Source organism: Panthera uncia, chromosome F2 (genome assembly GCF_023721935.1).
Source record: "Panthera uncia isolate 11264 chromosome F2, Puncia_PCG_1.0, whole genome shotgun sequence".
In the NCBI taxonomy this organism is placed as follows: domain Eukaryota; kingdom Metazoa; phylum Chordata; class Mammalia; order Carnivora; family Felidae; genus Panthera; species Panthera uncia.
This window is the reverse complement of record NC_064812.1, coordinates 64635211-64658529: the sequence shown is the minus strand read 5'-3', so window position 1 is coordinate 64658529 and position 23319 is coordinate 64635211. Positions and strand designations below refer to the sequence as shown.

The following is a 23319-nucleotide window of genomic DNA, read 5'->3' as shown; positions in this document are numbered from 1 at the left end:
GGGCTAAAGGGTTTCACTCCTTTTCAGTTTTTGGATTTGATTGAATATTGCTTTCTTAGACTTACCCCAGGACAACTTGGAATGTCAGAGGTTTTTTTTAATTTTAGAATTGGTGTTACTGGCTTTAAAAAAGATATCCTTTACATTTTTTACATTTGTTTTTGTTCTAGAATCACTACAGAGGACCTAAGAATAATAACTATATTCAACAAGGGCACACTGGGATAACAAGTCATGTTACAGCTGAGGCCAAAGGAAGGGCACAGTTACCAGTCAAGCTGCAGAATAGCCTCATCTGGACTGAAGTAAAACTATTTAGGATGGAAATAGTTGTAATACCAACACAGGTGCATTTTAACACAAAGAAAGTATTTAAAATTTAATATGATGGAAATTAATTAGAGGAGTTTTCAAGGAGATTTTAAAAAGGGAGCTTGATCTATATAGATATTTGATGTCACACTGTGAGAAGCTCATTAAATACAAAATGGTAACTAAATAATAGTTTGAAAGCAAAATGAGCAAAAAGGTTCTGTGAATGAAGGATGGAGAATTGGAAAATCATATGCTAATCCTTTAAATTCCAGTTACTTTTATGCTTAATTTATACTCAGAACTACCCAGGGATTAATATAGCAGGCCAGTAATGATTGAAAAATCTATATTTTCTAAGTAAAATATAAATATTTGAAGTGCTCTGCATCACCAGGAAGACTATAATATCAGGTGCATGTCTGCTCTACTTTTTCCATTTAATACTACGCTTCATTTCTAGAGCTTTTATATGAGGTTGCCTAATAACAATGGTTAGTTATACTTAATTACTCAGGAACAACAGAGTAGAAGGCCACGACCAACTCTGTGGCATTATGGAAATCTATATCACAACTTTTTACCTACTAAAATAAAGTACAGTTGTTCTCAGTTTGTAGGTCTCCAGTATACACAAATTTCAGCTTTCACAGTTTAAATAACATCAGTCCTCCAACAAGTGCAGTTCAAGTTTTAGTCACCACGGCTAGATCTTTCATCTACAAACACTATATAAATAACAGATGTGCATCAAGATCTGTGACCAATTATGCCACTTCTTTTAAAGTTGGTCAGTGGGTGGATTGGTCACTGTGTGTCTGTTCTTCAATTTATACACCGACAGCAAAGTGTGAGGCCGTGTTTCCCCCTTTTTTCCCCCCACCTACGTGGCATTTTACAAACATGGATGATGGTAAGAGGGAATGGGTTAACAGATGAAAGTGCAACAAAAGAATAAAAAGTGATAATGTAGAGGTGAAATTTGAACCACTTTTAATGGAGCTATAGAAGAAATGGCTGACCACAGGAAATGTTGACATGGTCACCATTCAACTCTGGATATGCAACCAGAGGAACTTAATGAAGATAAACTTGCGGACAAAAATGAGAAAAGTGCTTGTGATGAAAAGGGGGAAGATGATCCCAAAGTAAAGATGCTGTCAATATTTCACATTAAAGGAATTCTTAGATATTTTATGATTTGAAAGTGCAAAGGAAAAAAAAAATTGGAAGCTGATCCAAACTAAGAAAGGAATATGCCAATTTGCCACAGCATAAAAATGATGCTAACTTCATGTAAGTTATATAATGTGAAGGCAAGCACTATCCAAATTACCCATAACTTTTTTGACAAAGAAACAATATTTTTAATGTTTTTAAGAAAATTTTTTTTTAACGTTTATTTATTTTTGAGACAGAGAGAGACAGAGCATGAACGGGGGAAGGGCAGAGAGAGAGGGAGACACAGAATCTCAAACAGGCTCCAGGCTCCGAGCTGTCAGCACAGAGCCCGACGCGGGGCTCGAATTCACGGACCAGGAGATCATGACCTGAGCCGAAGTTGGCCGCTTAACTGACTTAGCCATCCAGGCGCCCTATTTTTAATGTTTTAAGTCATGGTGTAATAAATACTAGTTTTACTATTTTTTGATCATTTCCCTATGTATTTAAAACAGAGTTTTTAAACTTTTGACAAAAATAAATAGAGGTCACAGGAGAAACCTAATTTTCCCCCATTGATTTTTAAGATGGATTTTTATTGCTTCAGCTTTCATGGTCACTTTTACAGTCCTGCACTACTTGGAAGAAAAGCAAGGACTGTCTGTAGAAACAATGTCCAGAACATTTTCAAATACTGGACAGTGGAGTAAAATGGATGCAATGGATTTAAACTTAAACTGAACATTAACATATCCCCTGCTATGTAGAAGACCTTATAAATTGAATAAAAGGGTGAGAGGCTGGGTTGGAGGATGCAAAGGATTAAAGAGTAGATTGGGGAGGATGGGAGAATATGGTGAGTTAAAGGTACTAAGAGGCTGGTAAGCAAAATGTTGTCATTACTTGCAGTGGTAGTGAGCAAAGTCAGACAACTTGAAAATACAGATCATTTTTATAAGATACACTTTTTTTTTTTATCATGCAGTTATGAACAAAGGCTTACTCAACTGAACCCATATTTGATCCAGGCTTAATAACCCTCTTAATTACTTATTTGTCCCCTGGCTTCGGGCACTTTTTTATACATACAGTTTAAGTCCTCTTCTCTAAAAGTTTTATTTTTAGTAATACATTTTTTTGAACCAAAACTTTGAGTTTTGCACCTACATTTAAGGGTTTATATTTTTACCTTTAGTCACCAGCAAGACATAATGACACTGAAAGGGGTGGTTAGCCAAAGGAGTATTCCTAAGAAAGCTTTTTGATCCTTGGACAAAGAATCTTCCCATTCCGGAAAGCCTTCCCAGTTTAAGGACTTCTCCCACAACCACCAAATCTTCCTTAGAGCTCTGTCCTATACACACAACACACCATAGTCTCCAAATGTTTCTACTTACCCTGCCCAGAATCATCTCCTGGTTCTTAGAAAATAACTCCCCCTTCTCTGAAAGTCACCATTCCTATTTTTGGCTATTTGAATTATCTACGTAGAACATCTGAATCACATGCCAGATTTTGGCACCAGGATTAGCCATCACTAGTGCAGCGTATAGATGGGTGGGAATGTGTACTGGAGGTGTATTTGTAGTGTATTGGGCTGGACCTGGAGGGCTGAACTTTTAAATTAGGTAGCAGCAGAGGAATATGGTGGCTGACCTAGGAAACTAAGAAAAAAAAATTTTTTTTTTAAATTTTTCGTGTGTGCTTTTCATTTTCTGTGACAGGATCAAATTAGATCCACCTGTATACTATACTTCTTCAAAGTCCAGAAGAACTTTCCATTTTAGACTGTTTTTGTCTCAATTTGCCCTTGGATCATCTCACCAATTCTTGTTTTATCTTTGGTCTGCTGCTGAGTTAAATAGAATTCAACCACCTAGAGTACAGGTATTCTAAAATACCTGTAGGAATATATGACTCAAGCATAAACGAGTTTAGTATGAGAATGAAATGCATTCAGTTTTGACTGGGTTAAATTTGTTTTAAAAATATTTTTGTTTTGCTTAATATAGAAAATTTGGGAAATTCAGAAAAACATGAAGAAAATAAAAACCACCCATAATTCTTTTAGCATTTAGCATATTTCTCACGCATATATATTTCAGAGACAAATTTTACCACATTGACATTATAATATCCATGTCTTTTATTTTTTGATATAGCAAGTCATGGACAGTTTCTTATATCATTAAATACTCCTCCAAAATATTTTTAAGTCAGGGCTAGCAATCATTTCCTTTATGCCTCCCTCCTTTGCTTTTATGCTTGGAAAAGTTTTCCTCAGTTGGAAATCAAATATTTCTCTGAGTTACCTTCTAAAAATTCCATGAATAAAAACCCTGGCAAAATTTACTTAAGCAATATAGAATTGGAGGCAGAAATAAAGTGCTATGCATAATTCTGAGCCACCTAGGACCAGCCATGGCTTGAGATATCCAATCTGGGAGAAAGATAACTTCAAACTCTCAAAAGTGAACAAAACCCAAACTGCCTCATTCAGTTGGAGATGTTTTGAGAAATGAAGCAAATGAATGATTTTTTCCTTTGAAGTGTATGTATATAAATATGTAAATATATATGTAAATATAAAATATATAAATATCTATATATATAAATATGTGTACCTGTATATTTGTTTCCTTCTCCTTATAGATCTAATTTTCTTCCTTTGATGAATTTAGTATATGTATAGTTCCTCTTGGCCCATGACAAATTTAAGAACACTTTATTATGAACAGGTAGGATTTCTTTTTTTATTTAAATTTCAGTTTATAGTGTATTGTTATTTTCAGGTGTACAATTTAGTGATTCATCACTTACATAAAACACCCAGTTCTCATCACTACAAGTGCCCTTCTTAAACTATCACCCATTTAACTCATCCCCTGCCCACCACCCCTCCACTAACCCTCAGTTTGTTCTCTACAGTTAAGAATCTGTTTCCTGTGGTGCCTGAATGGCTCATTTAGTTAAATGTCTCACTTTGGCTCAGGTCATGAGCTCACAGTTGATGGGTTTGAGCCCCGTGTTGGGCTCTGTGCTTGTCAGCACAGTGCCCATTTCGCATCCCCTGTCTCCCTCTCTCTCTGCCCCTCCTCTGCTCACTATCTCTCAAACAAAATAAAACAGAATAAAATAAAAGTCTATATTCTGGTTTGCCTCTCTTTCCTCCCCTTCCCCTCCCACCGCCCAACACAGGTAGTGTTTCTTAAAGCTCTTTTTTGGTCTCATGGTAAAGGAGCATCTGTAGAACACAATTCAATAGTAGGTCCAGTAAGTCTGCTTCCTCTTTTCCTTCCCCCACAAAAACCCCCACAAAAACCCCCACAATACCATGTATAGAACATCTGCTAACCTGGTATAGGCAAGCATTTAACAAAAGAAAGATTTTGCAATCCAAGCATATCTGTTTCCCTACGAGACATAAATATTTGTGATATGAATACTAGAGAAAAGGGAGAGGTGGCAAGTATTAAAATCAAAAGTGATGGCTCTATATTTTTCAACATAATTTTCAATTTAAAAAATAAAAACCCACAATCATGTATTTTGCACTTTAAAAATGTCTGCCAACCAGCAGTTATTCGAGATAATGAACTATCAGTTACATGTTGATAATGAATTCAATTTGAACAATTTCCAGAATAACAAAATAATCGAGCCTATCTCCTTATTTAAGCCAGGTAGTTTGCTTTTGTATCACTGTTTTCTGAGCTTTGTGTGTCCAAGATATTCATGGATCCATCTGCTAAATTAGAGTGGGAAGCAGAAGTGGAAGGGGCTCTCAGGACATGGCACAGGATAATCAATCTGGCCGACAAAAAGGACATATGGAACCAGAGCCACATCTTTATACTTCTGGTGTCCATGGCATAGTGAGTCATGTCACTTGAGGATTATACAGCAGGGAAGAAAGAGCAATGATAAAACTGCCTCTGATTCTCTAGGCAAGACATAGTACTTGGTTCCAGAGAATGGAATCCAGGAATTTGAGACCTGGGTATTATTTTCATAATAAATTTTTCATTTTGAGATATAATTGTAAGAATACAAAGAAATCCCACGTACCCTTTCCTACTTCCTCCAAATAGCAACATCTTCAGGAGCTATAGCATAATACCAGAATCAGAATACTAACATTAATCAAGACACAGAATTTTCTATCACCACAAGCATGCCTCAGGATGCCCTTTTATGGCCACATCCACTTTCTTCCCATCTCCACCTCTTCTTAACCCCAGCAACTACCAATATGTTCTCCAGTGCAATAATTTTATCACTTCATGAACATTATATGAATGAAACCACACAGTATCTACCTATTTGGGATTATTCATTCAGCATAACTCTCTGGAGATTCATTTAGGTTGCTTTGTGTTTCCATAATTTGTTCCTTTTTATTGCTCAGTAGTTTTCCATGGTATGAATGTACTAGTTTGTTTACCCATTTGGGCATGGAAGGCTATTTGGATTGTTTCCAGGTTTTGACTATTATAAATAAAGCTGCTATAAACATTTATGTGCAGGGTTTTGAGCAAACATAAGTTTTAATTTCTCTAGGATAAATGCCAAGAGCGCAATACTGGGTCATATGGTAGTTGCATGTCTATTTTAAAAAGAAATTGTGTGGAAGTGCTGAATCACTCTACTATACACCTAAAAATAATATTATACTGTATATTAACTGGAATTTAAATAAAAACTTAAAACAATAAACCGTTAACTGTTTTTGAGAGTTAGCTCTATCATTTTACATTCCCACCAGCAATGTAGGACTGATCCAGTTATTCTATATCCTTCCCAGCATTTGGTGGTGGGGGTCTCTCTTTCTCTTATTTCAGTCATGCTGATAGGTGTGTAATGATAGCTTTTTGTAGTTTTAATTTGAATTGTCTAATGGCAACTTTTTATGTATTTTGCCATCTGTATACTCTTTGGTCAAACATCTCTTTAGGCCTTTTGCCCATTTTCTCACTGAATTGCTTGCTTTCTTTGCATCAAGTTTTGAATTTTTATACTTCAAATCCGAGTCCTTTATCAGATATGTGGTTTGCATATATTTTCTCCCAGCTTGTAGTTTGTCTTTTTTGTCCTCTTAAGAGGGTCTTTCACACAGTACAAATCTATAATTTTGATTAAGTTTGATGTCCAATTTACCAACTTTTCCTTTATGGAACATGCTTTTGATGTCAAATCTAAGGACTCTTTACCCTAGCTTTACACCCTGGAGATTTTTTCCTTTTTCCTAAAAGTTTTATAGCTTTACATTTCAGTCAGTGATTAGTTTTAAGTTTTGCATAAAGTATGAGACTTAGATTGTAGTTTATTTGCCTATGGAAGCCCACTTTCTCCAGCACCATTTATTGAAAAGGCTCTCTCTCCTCCATTGCATTGCTTTTCACTTGTCAAAAATCTGTTGGTCTATTTCTGGATCCTTTATTCTCTTCCATTTATCTCAGTCTATTTCTTCACCAACACCACACATTTTTGATTATTGTAGCTATGTATCTTGAAATGGGGTAGAATGATTCTTTTGGTTTTATTCTCTGGATTTTGTATTCTTTTTCTATGTTTTTAAGGTGAGAGCTTAGGTTGTTTTGAGACTTTTCCTAATGTATGCATTGGATGCTATAAATTTCCGTCTCCATGGCTTTAGCTGGGTCCCACCAACTTTAATATGTTACATTTTCATTCAGTTCAATGTATTTTTTAAAACTTAACTTGAGATTGTATCTTTGATCCATGGATAATGTAGAAGAATGTTATCTTCCAAGTGTTTGGATGTTCCTGTTATCTTTCCCCTTTTGATATCTAGTTTGATTTCATTGTGGTCAGAGAACAGTCTGCATGATTTTCATTCTTTTAAATTTGCTGAGGTCTGTTCTTTGACCCAGAATATATTCCTTGAATATTTGGAACATAGGCACTTGAAAATAATGTGCACTCTGCTGTTGGTGGGCAGAGCGATTTATAAATGTTGTTTAGATCCTGTTGGTTGATGGTGTTGTTGAGTTTATGTCTTTATTGATTTTCTAATGATTTCTCTGTACATTGGGTGGACTTGTATTGGGGGAGTGGACTCAGTCACAGTGGGTGGGGTGTCATGTCTTTGTGAGTTTACTCCAGGAGTGCTACCAGATTCTCTCAGTGAAGATCTGAGACAAATCTCCTCATCGTTTGAGTAAGAAGAGGAAAAACAAGTTTTGAAATTCACCAGAGTATCCTGTTCTTCTTAATAAGGCCTGCCTTGAGGGTAATCTAGTTAACCTGAGCCTAACCTGGTGGGGTTTTACCCAAGCATAACTGACCTAGGAAAGAGGAACACCCCACTCTGCCTACCCTCACTGTCTTGCTCTCTTGTCCTGCCTGACAGAAATGACTGGGAGCATGCAGGAGGTTACAACCCTCGGGGCTCGGGGGCAGTGGAGACAAGACTGATGGGGGCTAAGAATGCCTCCCTGCCACATACCCAACAGGCTACTACAGGCCTGTCATTTAAGGCAGTGCCTTATACCCAGTACATCATGCCTGGTTCACAAGTAAAAATTTTAAGGCAGACTCAGAGGCAAAAAACAGTTTGCATAGCCACAGAAAGCATGAGAACCAGTCTCAAACACGCATAGATGTTGGAATTCTAAGACCAGGATATAAAACAATGATGATTAATATGCTCAGGTTTCTAGAGGATAAAATAGCATGCAAGGACAGATTGACAATGTTAGAAGAGAGATGGGAATTCTAGAAAAGAGTGAAAAAAATGCTAAAGTGAAAAAAAAAACATGCAACATTGTGAACAACGAACTTGATAGGTTCATTAGTAGACTGCACACAGCTGAGGACAGAATTAGGGAACTTGTACTGGAGAGAGATCAATAGGAATTTCTCAAAGTAAAAAGGAAAGAGGGGGAGGGAGGGAGAGAGAGAGGGAAAGAAGGAAAACCAGAGCAGAACTAAGAACTGTGGGACAATATTAAAGGTGTGACACATTTGCAATGGAATACCAGGCGAAGAAAGAGGAACAAGATTAGAAGAAATAATGGCTATGAATTAAAAGAAAAAAGGACATTAAGTAATAGGTCCAGGAGGTTCAGAGAACACCAAGCACAATAAACACCAGAAAATCTGTACATGGAGGGCGTCTTGCTCCAATTGGAACAGCATGTGACTCTTGATCTCGGTGTCATGAGTTTGAGCCCCACATTAGGTGTAGAGGTACTTAAATAAACTAAAAAGGATCTGTACATAGGAATATCATCAACTGCTTGAAATTAAAGAACAGCAAAAAGGGAACAGGGTCCACTGGGGAAAACCACTCACCTACACAGGAACACAGATGGGACTACAAAAAGACTTCCCTTTAGAAACCATGCAACCAAGGATTGGAGTGGAATAAAAAAGCCACCAAATTAAAAACCTGTAGCCTCTGAAGTTATCCTTCAAAAGTTAAGGAGAAATGAAGACTCGCACAGATCAAAAGTTAAGGTATTGCTGGTACATCTGCCATGCAAAAAGTATAAAAAAATTTCTTCAGGTTGAAGGAAAATGATATAGGCCACCTCCATAGACACTCACCTACTTCCATGAATACATGGATTTAATGAGAAAAACAGGCTCCACTGAACATCCACGAAAATCTCTGACCCTGCCAGTTGTATTGCTTCCTTGTGTGTTGTTACAAGTGGATATCTACTCTCTTGGTTCATACCTCTGGGGACACCCTTCAGTCTGGTACCCCTGTCCCCACCCACCCATTGACAAAAGACCAGGACAGAGGGAGCCTCAGAGGGAGGAGGTCTCTGGGACCAGGTTTCTGTGAATGGGGGGAATGAGCCTCAATCAGGGATGGGTGCCCCTATGCCTGAGATATGTGCAGAGGAGAGAAATGGTATGGCCCTGCCATAACCCTCTAGAGGTGCTGACAGAGGCCCAGCTCCAGGCTGGAATCAGCCTGTCCACTTCCCCCATGCACTGTGTAAAATAGTCTCCCTTTCTGTCCACCAAACAAGCAAAGGAAGGCAGTAGGGTCTTCTAGAACTTGGGCACGCCCTCCCTCAGTCCAACTGATGTCAGTCCTGGTTGCCAGGCACTGGTTTGTGTTGGAGATGGAACCCTCCTTGGGGTTCTAAGCAGTTACTTGTGGCCCATAGGACACTGGTGCTGGGAGGCAGAGCCACAAGGCCCTTTGGAGCCAGCTGGTGGCCACTGAAATGTCTCCCCAGCTGGTCCTGGAGCAGCTGTGGGCTGCCTTGCTGGTGATGTATGAAAGTATGCCACACATGCCAGGAGACTCTGGGTTTCTCTGGGTGATCCTCATATGCACTGCAGTGATGGTGTTCATAGTAAAGAGTGGACACAGTTTAAGAAGAGGAGAGGGGCTTCTTAGGAGGCAATATGCCCAGAATGAAGCATCTGGGAAAGGTGTGGAGGAGACAGGACTAAAGGTACAAGCCCGTGAAGCTCTCACACCACCTGGGTGGGAGGCCAGTCCTCTCCCATTACAACCTTTGCTCTGGCTGCCCTGAAGGATAAATCTCAGCTGGTTTTCAGAGGAGGACACTGTGCAACTGCTGAAGGAAATTCAAAAAAGCCAGCCCGTAAGACCTTCTCAACTAACTGATGAAAATCCCATCTTGGGAGCATCACAAAAAGATAGAGAACCCTGTGGGAGGAAAATAACAGAAGGCTCAAATGATAGCCCTGATCTGCATGGAAGTCTAGCCCTCCTGGTCCAGAAAACTGGCAGCTGAGGCAGAGAGTGCAGGACAAGGCAGAGGAGGAAGGAAGGCCAGAGCTTCCCAATCCAGAAGTACACCAGGATGCCAGTGAGGATGGGAGCCACTTCCAGACCGTAGGCCAGACCATGCTGAAGTTGCTGCATGTGCTGGAGCTCATTAGACATCACATAGAAGGCTGGGGCTCAGGACAGGGGGGGAGGAGAGTGGAAAGTGGTGATGGCTCCATTCACCTGTCAGCAGTCCATCAGAAAATCCATGGCCATGCCACTGTGCCTTGGGCAGGTGTCATGTGGAGAACAAGTTGTCCAGAGAACTGATGGAGGAAAATCAGAGGATTGCGAAGCTCAGAGGACAAATAACAAGCCTCCGAGCTGAGGAAGTGTCTTTTCACATTGAAAATGCCTACCTGGAAAGTGAGATTCAGAAGTTCCAGCTGAAGCTCAAAATAAAGCTTGAGATGTGGGAAGAGCACATCCTGCATCTGGAGAGAAACTCGGCAGAAGAGAAAACACACCTCTTGGAAATGGAGAAGCAACTTCCCAAGGTGTACAGGAGCCTGAATGCCACCCGTCAAACCCTCAACCTCTACAAGAAGATGGCCAAGGACCTGGGCAGAGAATTTCAGAGAACCCCCTCCTCCTTCTATGAGGTCTTTCTGGGTGAGGAGAGGGATCACAAGAGCCGGAGGGTGGCTCTGACAGTGGAGAGAGAGCTCTACCAGCTGAGGACAGAAATCCATTGCCTCAGGCAGAGGCTGGCCCAGTTAGGTCCACAGTCCAGCCTGTCCCACAGGGATAAGCTGCCTCTGCTCATGCTCTTCTGCCCCCAGCCTCCCACTTCCTTTGAGGGTGGGGGCTCCCCTACATCTCCAGGAACCCCAGGAGAGTATGTGCTGGGAGGGCTCTGAGGCCTGGGATCACCTGCAGGTCTGACTCAGCTTCCAAGCAGCCATCAACACCTACAACCACAGCACAACCGCACCTGTGCTTCTCCCTCAAGCCATACCCATTGTTCCTTTTAGTTCAGATCCACCCTATTATATAACTGATACTACATAGTTCTTAGACAAGTTCCCTATAGCAGTATGACTGAGGTAGTATTTTTCAATAAATGTTAAATATAAAAAATAAAATAAAAACACCAAATTACTGATACTACTAGTACTGAGAGTTGATTTTATTAAGTGATTATATGCCAAGTGCTCTATTAATTCTTTTACGTGTATTTTATCATTTAATTTTCCCAATAACCCATTATTGGTCACGTATTATTATTACTGAGGTTCCGAGAGGTTAAACAACTTGCCCCAAGATCACACAGCTAGTAAACTGCAGAGCTGGCATTCCAATCCAGGGTTGTCTAACTACTAACTGGTGTGTAAGTAACTTCTATGCAATATGCTATTCTATAAGGATCCCAGAAGGGCTTGATAAATTTTGTCCTAGTTCACATTTGAGTAAGGATGCAAATGTTATAGTGGTAGCTGTGGGGAAAGTCCCACCAAAGTATGGTGGGCAGCCTCTAAGGGGTCTCCAGTGATTTGCATGTTTGGTATTCATATTCTTGTATAATCACCATGCCCCCCCACCCCACTTTGAATATGGTCTGGTACTACTGACTCACTTCTAATTAACAGAATAGGGCAAACGCGATAGAATGTCACTGTTGAGGTTAGTTTACAAAGAGGCTGTTTTGCTCTCCCTCACTCTCTCATCTACCCTGAAGGAAGCCAGGTGGTGTATTGTGAGCTGCATTATGGAGAGGCCCACGTGGCAAGGAATGAACGTCTATTACTAATAGCCCTGGAGGACCTCTGGCTGCTAGCAGCCATGTGAGTGAGCTCAAAAACAGATCTCCCCCCACAAGCCTCGAGATGACTGAAGATCCAGCTGACATCTTGACTGCAGCCTGTGAGAGACCCTGAGCCAGAGGTACATGGCTAGTCACACCAGAATGGCTGACCCACAGAAACTGTCAGGTTATAAATGCGGTTTTAAGCTGTGCAGTTTGGGGAAAGCATTCAAGAAAGAGAGAAAACAAAACAATGAACCCAAACTTTTGGCTTCTGATACCACTCCCTCTCAAGGGATTGAAATTCCAGAGAAATCAAGAGATGGTAGAATCTAGTAGATTGGGATAAAAATTGTAAGAAAAGTGGACCTCTGTTCTGTTCACCATGTCTCTCTGAGAGGACATCATCTCACTTGACCCTCATATGCCAATAACCTGCAAATACAGGAGAAGACAACTGGCAGTGTGTCATGAGTCAGCCGAGAGAGGGCTGGACACAGCATCCCAGAGCCTCCTAGAAGGCAAAGAGCAAGCTCAGAGGTTCCCCGGTACCCCTAGAGAAGGCATGGAAATGAGATGAGTTGAGAGCCTGGGACTTGGTCATGGGACTTCTGTGATAGAGGGGAGGTGGCCTGTGAAAGAGACACTACCTGGAGCCCCTTCTTGGACCAGCAGCCTCCTGCTTATTTTGGGAGGCTGAGAATTTAATAAGGGACTGAATTAGTGTATAAGAGACGATGTTCTAATGCTTAGCATATTTAAAGTTATTTAAATCATTGACATCCCCTTTCCCTTAGTCCCCACTATCGCCATTAGTGGGAATGGTGGCTTCAAAGCAAGATGAGAACATCTCCTATAAGCCTGTAATGTGTAAATGTCAGTGCACAACAGTCACTGCTACCACCTTAGCAGCCCCACTGCTTTCACAAGGACACAGGGACAAGTGACATCTAAGGCTTCTTTTCCCAGTTTCTGGTTACTGCCCTGACTCGGATGGGATATTTAAGTGATTAAGTGGAGGAGCAGGTGGATGGCCATGAAGAAGAGTGAGAGGGGCATGGAAAGGGTAGCAGAGACATGGGAATTGCTAGACCCCCATGGTTTGAAGATGACCTGGTGAAAGAGGGATGAAGCTTTTCCTTACTCATCTTTGGTGAAATGGAGCCTAGACTTAATTGATGCTTTTTGCTCTTGCTCCAAAATCAACTACCCTCGATTGATCATCATTCTATATACCTCATCTTTTTTCTGTGGTTAAACTGTCCTCCTCCTTTTTGGAAACTTAGCTTGGGTTACGGGGCTGCCACATATGGCTCTACAGATTGTGCACTGAAAAAATCCAGGTGGTACCATTTATACCCAATGAGATGACTTGACAGGTCATCTCCCAAAAATCTTTCCACATCATTATTAGTGGATTCTCATTATTCCCATTAACAAATATTTGAAGATTAAATGCCAGGTGCTGTTCTAGGTTCCAAGGACTTAGCAATGAACAGGATAGAGTTTCTGCCATTGGCAGTGGTACAGGAAGAGACAGACCATAACCACATGAACAAATAAGTAAGCACATGTGAGGGTAAGGTAAATTGGGAGATACATTCTTATGTTCTTCAATAATACACAGGACCACAGTTTATAAACAATAGATGTTCTATATGTAACCATGTTTCCTCCTTTCCCTTTTGAAACATAAGGCAGCAGACAATATGTTGTATGTACTAACAATGGGTATTTACTACAAGTTAATAGAGTTAATCCTTATTAGACTTTATATTTGTCCTACCAGGATATTTTAAGAAAATATGAATTCTTTAATACACTTAGTGGGAATAGTTAAAATTTTTTTATTATATCATATTTATAAAATTAAATAAACTTATGTGGGTTTGGTAGTGGCAGAGAGGCAGATTTTACAAATTTAGTAAATCTTTGACATTTGTGAGGGACATTTTCCCAAGACTAGGAGTGTTCTCAAAATCACAAACCTCAGCAGGGCACATAATTTTCCCACAAAATACTGTGAAATAGAAGTAAAATATTTAAAGATCTTTTGTATTCTTAATGGTTCCCTATACACACAGGGCTAAAGAAATTTGTAGGGTTATTTTCTAGCTTAGAACCTTTATTTCCTTGGACTTTTTCACTTTTATTACCAGTACTAGTGGTTGATTTTCTTTTTAGAGTTTTAAAAATTACTAGTAAGTGTAAAAATAACCTTGAAAGTCATTGCATTCTTGATGATGGATAGAAAATTTCAAAACATATATCAAGATGTTGGTCCATGAGTTTGGCCCATGCATGAGATAGAGACCCACCTGATACACTAGCATCAGAGGACTTATGATTTAAATGAAGCCTTTGGATAATAAGAAATCACTATGAATCTTCAATCACTAGAGTTGCTGAAAAGCACTAAAACTGAACACAAAATCCACAGATGCCAAAGGTCTTTGGGATTACATTGCAGATCCATAGCAGGAGAGCAAAATGCAATTGCTTGCTCATCCCTTTATTGCTAAAGTATATGTGACATCATTGTGATAAGTGATGTAGACTTTTCCAACTTGGATAGTGTATGAGAAACTTCTCTGAAGCACCATAAATTGGATGTTTATCTTTTTGCAACATATCAGCTACCTGGCTAGTTTCTAATTTGTTTACGAATTCATAAGTGCTCTGAAACTGATTCTTTCTCTTTAATGAGTGTTGGCAACTCCAACCTCTAAGGGCAGAGGTGAGGATAAACTGAGCCAGGTTATGAGAGGTCTTCAGAAACATGAAAGTGACCGAGCAAAATCAAGGTGTTATTACTCAATCAGGTATTGCTGGCTTCCAGTTGCTGGTTTTGCTCCTTGAACTGAATAAAAACACATGGGAAGCATCGATTAGCTAAAATGGACATTGTATAAAGGGTTTAACTTACTTCTTTTACAAACCACTGACAAAAGGCAGGACCAATCCATTCTCTTGCATGAATACCACAGTCTATCCAGACAGCTCTTTTGTAAGTTCGTGATCTTCTGCCCAGCTGAAAACAAGAGTGTTCATAGTAACCAAGTCAGGCTTTTATTTTTAGATTCACTGAAAAGCATAATTTAATAAGGTTTCAGAATAGTTCTTCACTATAGTTTGATTAATTAGGTAACTCACAAAAAAGATAAAGAGATTTCCTATCTTTCCAGAAGTGCAGGCTTGTTTATGCAGAAACAATGACTTTATTGCCTGAATTACAAATCAAATAACTGGAAAATACACAAAAAGGGCAATCCCTTAAATAGGCTTGCTTCTCCTTTAATATAATTTGTGACTGTTAAGTAAAATGCTAAATTCCCCTTCCTCCCAAGCATTCTAAAACAATCAGCTTCAAAATCCCAAGGAATATTTCTTTAAGTAATAACTATGTTTTATAGGTGGACAAAGTCAAATTTTATTACAACACAAAATGGAAAAGCAAAACAATTTGATTTGTAGAATCAAATGACAGATTTTTCTTTATAATCTTATTATATCAATATTACTTAAATGTGGTTTCTAACTCAGTAATAAATAGGTAGCTATTAACATTATTTCATAGGGAATCTAGTTTTCATTCATTACTTTACTCAACTAACACTTCAGGAAATCCTTTGGGGATATTGTTCTTGACACTGGAGATTCAAAGAAGAAAAGACAAGGAATTTATACGCTGGTAGGGAGGGCAGACATGGGAACAATTAACCATTATGATGTGAAGATGCATAAGTTGCTTAGGGAACATGGGAGGTGTTACGTATAATTTTCTTGGGGAGTAGGAGAAGGCTTTTCAGACAAGAAACACTTAAGTACTTGAGTAAGACTTGGAGCTGGTCCAGAAGACAAGTTAGAAGTAAGCATCTCAAGCTTGGAAGAGAATCTGGGAACATCCTCTTTGAAGAATCAGCTTTTGGGGTATGAGTAAGAAATGGCAGGTGGACACAGAAGTGTATGCGTATGTGAAAGAGAGACACAGAGGAATGGACACAAGCACACTAACAGCAGTGATGGATGACAGTATGAGATGGGAGAGGATGGGCACTTGAAAGAAAGTTCAGTACTGAGGCCCTTACTGCAATAGTACAGGGAGAAGAGATCCAGAGATAAATTATGGCAACAGCAGGGAAGACAGAGGAGGAATTGGAGCAGATCCAAAAGATACCTAGAAGAAAAAATCGTCAGTTCTTGGTGGTAGATTTAAAGGAAGTGGTGAAAATAAGGCAGAGGAATTTAGGATGATGCTCATGTTTCTTAATTGCAACCACAGCAATGCCATTGTGAGCTTGAAGTACTTTTGTGAATATTCAGATGAGAAGGTCAAGTAGGCAATGGAATATGAATGTAAAAGTCCAGAAGGTGGACTTCACTGAATATGGAATGATTATTGAGACCATAGGGTGGATGTATTCATCTAGAAAGGTTGGTGGAGGGACAGCACATCTGAGCATGGAGCCCTAGGATGAACAGAACCCACTGGAAGGGCAGGAGGAGAAGAGCCAGTGAATGACCCACTGAATGATCAGAGAGACAGGAAGAGAACCAATTAGGAGTCATTGCTGATCTCATCAAGACAAGTTTTAGAGGAGCTTTGGGGCCAAAGGCCAGTGAGTCTGAATGGTAAGTGAAGAAATAGAGACAGTGATATAGGGAAATCTTTTTTTTTAAGCTTTTCTTTCTTTTCTTTCTTTCTTTCTTTCGAGAGTGTTCACGTGAGCAGGGGAGGAGCAGAAAGAGTGGGAGAGAGAGAGAGAATTCTAAATGGACTCTGCACTGTCAGTGCAGAACCAGATGTGGGCATGAACTCACAAATAGCGAGATCATGAGCCAAAGTTGGATGCTTAACCAACTGGGCCACCCAGGTGCCCCTATAGGAAATCTTTTTAGATGCTTGGCTGAGAAGGGATGGAGAGCTCTGGGTCAGTAGCTGAAAGAGAACGCAGGGTCAACAGCTGGGAAGAATGCATACCTGCTTACAAATTTATGTAGTTTTTCACTGGTTCACCTTGAGTAGCACCAGCTCACAAATAATTTTGAAGGCCATTGTTTTTAAGGGCATCAGTAACTCTGAATATGCCAGAAACAGCATTCTCTGGAATACTCAATGGTAAAAATTAAATATGGCCCAAAAATCTAAGGGAAATTTTTTCTTAAATTAAAACGATGTTAAGTATAAGACCCCGTGAAAGACCATTTCTTTTCTTTTCCCCGTAAGTCAAACGTGAAAAGGATGAATGTTTAATAAATATTTATTTTGTTAATAATTTATTTTTACCTTTAAAACAAAAAGAGACCTTCCCTCATATGATTTTCCAATAGAGAACACGTGAATGAGGCTTGAATGAGTTTTATTCAGATGATGCATCCAATTTTGAATCTAAAATCAGATAAATAAAAACCATGTCAGACTTTCACAATTATGGAGCCTTCAGAGAACAAAAGGTAACAAAAGGCAATAATAGGTCTCAGAACTCAAAGGACATACATGACTATAAAGTTGAACAAAAATCAATTTTGTGTTTTTAATTTTCTTCAAGATACTTAAGACTATATTTTATTTTCTGTCTTTACAAATAGTAGCTTCATGTCTTTATATTGTTCCCCTTTTAGAGCATACCTTCTACTACCATTTGTCATTAATATCTTGATGGCAGAGATTTACAGAAAATTAATCAATGTGTTCTGGGTTCTTTTCAAGATAAAAGTTTATTTCCATTTTCCCCCTAAGTACTTAAGAGGAAAAGAAATAAATCATCTTCATGAAAACCATCCAAACTACTTGAAAGTGTCTATTAAAGTCCTATATATTGCAATTTGTCACTGAACAGAAGATGCTAAGAAAAAGGCATTGTCTTCTGCATTTAAAGGTTATCTAAGCCATCAGAGGGCATTTTTTGAATAATTTCCCTAAGAACAGTGATAGATTTGCATTGATCCAGTCACACACACTTATCTGTCATCAGGAGAAGGAATATTTGAGATGGATGAATAAGGCACTTAGAAATATGGATGACATTTCTGACTTAAAAGCTTTACTACGAATAAGGAAATCACACTGAAGTGTCCCGCTGTTCCATGATGTGCAAGAGAGTCTGTGCTGAAAAAGCAGATTTTGAGAAGTATCATTTTCTTTCCTTTCTATTCTTATTGAGTCTAATGAGCAGGATATATATATATATATATATACACACATATATATATATATATACACACATATATATATATATATATCTTGTGTGTGTGTATATATATGTATATGTATGTACATATCTACATAGATATAGTTTTAAAATTTGACTTTTTTCTAGTGCATGTTATAGCACTTCTGTGTTCCAAGTTATCTAAAACTTCCATTGCTTCTAATTTCAAGCTTCTAAAATACATGTTGAAACAAGAAACATGTGAAAATAATTTTGAAAAGAATAATTTTGAAAAGAACTATCAGGAGGACCAAAAATCCTCCTAAGAATATAACAGGATCTCATTAATTCTGTGTTTGACATTCCTTTGCTCAATTCAGGGGAAGCATGGAAAATGTGTGTATTTATTAATTTATTCATTCTGTCATCAGCTATCTATTTGGAGGTCTCTATTTGCTTGCCACTATGGATATAGTGGTGAACAAGAAAGTAATGGCCTGTCCTGGGTGGCTTAGTCGGATAAACGTCCAACTTCAGCTCAGGTCATGATCTCACAGTTCGTGAGTTCCAGCCTCTCATCAGGCTCTGGACTGACAGTGTGGAGCCTGGACCCTGCTTTGGAATCTGTGTCTCCCTCTCTCTCCCTGCCCCTCCACCACTCATGTTTGCTCTCTCGCTCTCTCTCTCAAAAATAAATAAACATTAAAAACATTTTTAAAAATGCATTTAAGAAATGGCCTGTTCTCACGAAACTTGCTTTGGAACTTGAGGACGACCAAGGCATTAATCAAATAATCCTAAAATTATGTGTATAAAAACTATGATAGATATTCTATCCATGTGCTGTGGGTACATGTAATAAGGTGGGGTTGGAGCTGGGGAGTTCTAATTCAATCTGGGAAAATAGAAATAGCCATCTTTTTGCTTGATCTGATATTGAAGGAGTAACTATTGTCTAGTTGAAATAGTCAAAGATGTGGTTGTGGGAATGAAGTTGCTATAGAATAAATACTAGGAAGAGTAAATAACATGTTAAAAGGCCCTGAGTTTCCACAAATGAAGCCTGGCCTGTGGGAGGTCCCAACCTGTTCAGACGCTGTGGGGCGAGCATCAAAATTCATTCCATCCCTCAACCAAATCATTGCCTTCAAACTCTGACTAGATCTACCTTCCATGCTTTTTTAGTTAAGGTTTTCACAACTGCAATTATAGCAACATTCCCTCGCTTTTACATTGCACTTCCATGTCCTCTGTGGGGGTGGGTTGGGTAAAGCAAATGAAATTCAAATTATTTTGCTACTTCTTTTAAAGGCTTAATAGAAGGGATGATTGAACTGAGGTGGCTAGACAATATAAGAGCTATATGTATTCTTCATATAGCCCCTGCCTCTGTCTTTATGCTTCTCTCCCGATCATTAGACCTGAATGATAAAGATGCACTTATTAAAAAGAATGAAAGTTCCTTTGATTACATACTTCTTCTAAGGAGTGATAAACTTCATAATTATATCCAGAAAGGTATCTTCGATTTCTCTGGGTTCGCAAACTGCTTGCCTTTTCCAGTGTTTTCTGAAGATCTTCTATGAGGATCCTGGATTTGAAATGATAGACATGATGAAAATTGAATGGAGAGCATATAAAAATCAGGCAATATCAAAAGAAAATCATGCATCAGTGAAAAAGAATATAGCAAATAATGACATTTCTAAAAATACCAAATGTTGGGAAAGTACTCTCTTTTGGGAAATAGAAACTGTTAAATTGGGTAATGAAAATCTAAAATTAAAGAAGATGGTCTCAAATAATAATAATTACTACCATTTATTGAGCAGCTACAAGAACCGAATGATGGGTATGGGCATTTACATTTATTGAATACCTACTTAGGCACCGTGCTATGTATTTTACGTACATGAGCTTAGTTAACAAACCTATAAGGTAAATTTTACTCTTAAATTTTACAAATGGGGAAAATGAGCCTCAAAAGGGTCAAGAACTTGCCAATATCATCTGCTAGTGAGAACAGAGCTAGAGTTTGAGCTTGGGATGTGAACCTGGATTCTAGTCTTTAGACTCTAAGCCCAGTGTGACATTAGGAACACCAAAACAAGACAAGGCAACACAATATGAAAAGTTTTCAAAGGTTTAAAAAAAATGTTTAAATTTTTGCAAAATTGAGTTGGGGTATATTGGGTTTGCATTATTTTAAGAGTGGACAGACCTTCTAAAAATAAACAAGTGAAACTTGTTTCCACTCAAGATAAGAGCAATTCCTCACATTTATCACCAGAAAGTTAAGAAGTTCTGATGTGGATACATCTGTTTGTTTGGCAGCTCTTGGTAGAACCACTATTGTTCCCTTTAGAAAGGCAGTATTTTCCTAGGAGTTTCAGTGCAAAAAAACTATGCCTCTTAATTGATTCTTAGATTCTTTATCATTTATCATTATTAATTGATAAATGACTTAACATATTACTAATCGCATAATGAAATGCCCATTCAGAGAATTGTCAAAATAATTCTAATGGAGAATTGCTCCTACAAAAGATTTATTTTAATATTTTCTAGTCAAGTTTGCTAGCATTTTCACCAAAGTAAGAAAATTATCATGTAAAGTTTTTTAGTTTCAAGTTGTATGGAATCATTCCAGTTGGATATTAGCTCCTTTGATGAATAAACTCTTAGGCTTCTCTGTCTCCTTTTAAAATCTCCAAGTGCCATAAATGGAGTTAGTTTTTGGATTCCCTAATATTTGTTTAGTCATTTAGGCCAGTGATTCTTGAGTTGCATTGCTTTAAAGTCACCCGTGAGCTTTAAAAACTATGCCACACTGAGGTGCCTGGCTGGCTCATTTGATCTTGGGGTCATGAGTTGGAGCCCCAGGTTGGGTGTAGAGATTACTTAAAAATAAATAAACTTAAAAAAAATGCCACACTGGGCCCTGCATAGACAAGAATATCTGTGAATAGGTAGAAGTCCTTTTTAAAAGCTCACCTAGTGATTTTAATATATTGTTGGGATATTTAGGCTAATGATCTGGAAACAAATAATTTAGGCTAATTAAATCTGGAAACCCACTGGTATTAGTCCTCTCAGTTTCCATATTAAATACAAATGGAAGAAAAAAAAAAACAAATGGAAGAGAATATGAGAATATAGCTGACCCTTGTTTCCTTTTTCCTCTCTTGAGTGTCTGTGCTAGATATGGTTAGCTGCCTACTCTCCATATGGACTTATTGTACTGCAAGGGCTGGGAACCCAAAAATTACTTTTTCTTGACTCTCTTGCAGCTAGGGTCCCGGGTACAAATTTGTGAACACTGGTAAGATAGGAAGTTAAGAAAGGCAGTGGCCATCTCCTGCTGTTGCTGTGACCATGTCAAGGTCAGAAATGTGACTGTTCAGGGAAAGTCGAGGTTGCTGGACTCAGCACTCCAGTGTCTAGTCACCAGCTTTGCAGCAAGAGAGGCAGTTATCATCACAACAGTGAGGGCTGTACTATCACAGCAACAGCTTCTGGACCTCTGGACTGTCGCATGAGGGAGAAATAAATTATACGTGATTAAATCCATTGTGTGTGGGGATCTGTTATGGGTTGAATGGTGTCCCCTTCTCCCTCAATTTGTATGTTGGAGTCCTAACCCCCAGCACCACAGAATGTGACCTTATTTGGAAATAGGATTGTTGCAGATGTAATTAAACTGAGGTTACTAGGATGTATTCTAATCCAATATGACTGGTGTCCTTATAAAAAGAGGCAATTCAGAGGCACCTGGGTGGCTCAGTCAGTTAAGTGGTTAAGTGTCTGACTTTGGCTCACGTCATGATCTCATAGTTTGCGAGTTCTGGCCCCACATTGTGCTCTCTGCTGTCAGCACAGAGCCTGCTTTGGATCCTCTGTCCCCCTCTCTATCCCTTCCCAGGTCACACACATGTAAGTGTGCAGTCCCTCTCCCTCTCAAAAATAAACATTTAAAAAAGAGGAAATTCAGTTTGGGAACATGGAAAGGTTCTGGAGGTGTATGGTGCTAATGGTTGTATAATGTGAATGCACTTAATGTCACTGAATTGTATATTTAAAATGGTTAAAATGGTAAATTTCATATTGCGTATTTTACCACAATTTTTAAAAATGGGGGAAATTACTACACAAAGACACAAGCAGAGGGAAGATATGAAGAGGCAAAGATGTCCATCTTACACACCAAGGAGAGAGGCCTGGGACAGGTCCTTCCCTCACAGACCTCAGAAGGAACCAACTCTGCCCACACCTTCATTTCAGTCTTCCAGCCTCTGGAATCATGAGACATTAAATTTTTGCTTTTTAAGCCAGCCAGTCTATGGCATTTGCTATGACAGCCCTAGCAAACTAATACAGGTCTCTATTCAATGACTATACCTTAATACAGACCCTAAAAGACCAACCTGAAAGTTAAAATAATTGTGGTGTGGCAGGTCTAGCCTCATTTTCCTTGTCAAAGAGTTGACACCAGCAGAATAATGAGAAGGAGATCAAAATGGCATTTGTAAGTGTCGTATTTTCTTAGTCCTTTGTGGTTCATGATTATCCCTACCCCAGGTGCATGTACTATAATGTAACAGCGACCAGAGCCACTGAAAACTTTCCAAGTGATGTCAACATTCAGTGTAAAACCATGTCCCCAAAGCTTCCAGGGTGGGTGAGTGAGGCTCAATATTTGAAATTCCACTGCCAATTTTTACAGGTATTTAATTTATAAAATGATTGAATTTTTTATGACAGAATGAATCATCTCATCTTTCATGTCATTAAGAGGGGCTGATTACCTAGGGGCCAGACACATGAGGTCACATTATCTCTTCCTTAAAGATGACTACAGCTATATATTATGTATAGTTGTACAGAGTTAATGATAATCTTTTGGAAATACCCCAGGCTACAATAATAAAAGTCAATTAAAATGATCTCTATCTACTGCCCTGTGGAATTTAATCGACTCTTATGTGTTATTATCTCGGGACCAACAAAATGAATAATTCTAAATGATTGTCCTCCATGAGGAGACAACTGATTTAAAATACTCATTTTTTAGACTCTATTCTCTGTGACATAAAGTGTGATATTTTATTCTATATCAGTTCCGCATGACCTATATTTAATGGCAGGAAATAGAGACTTGTTAAAATAAC

The 23319-nt window shown here is 38.7% G+C and overlaps 1 protein-coding gene and 1 long non-coding RNA gene across 5 annotated transcripts in view; one reads left to right on the top strand and one right to left on the bottom strand.

Moving 5' to 3' along the window:
* CPA6 (carboxypeptidase A6) overlaps positions 1 to 23319 on the bottom strand; it is a 349273-nt gene that overhangs the window by 84203 nt on the left and 241751 nt on the right. For all 3 annotated transcript variants that reach the window (XM_049633669.1, XM_049633668.1, XM_049633670.1), the window contains 3 exons: positions 19628 to 19742; positions 17287 to 17388; positions 14926 to 15030 (listed from right to left, as the gene is read on the bottom strand). In XM_049633669.1, the coding sequence (XP_049489626.1) occupies positions 14926 to 15030; positions 17287 to 17388; positions 19628 to 19742 (322 nt within the window). The remainder of the gene's footprint in view (positions 1 to 14925; positions 15031 to 17286; positions 17389 to 19627; positions 19743 to 23319) is intronic.
* LOC125924854 (uncharacterized) overlaps positions 1 to 23319 on the top strand; it is a 101463-nt gene that overhangs the window by 52236 nt on the left and 25908 nt on the right. The window contains exon 4 of one of the 2 annotated variants that reach the window (XR_007458602.1): positions 171 to 2000. The exons of the other annotated variant lie outside the window; for it this stretch is intronic. This is a non-coding gene — a long non-coding RNA (uncharacterized LOC125924854). Of the gene's footprint in view, positions 1 to 170; positions 2001 to 23319 lie in introns of those variants that run through there. 2 annotated transcript variants of the gene reach the window in all.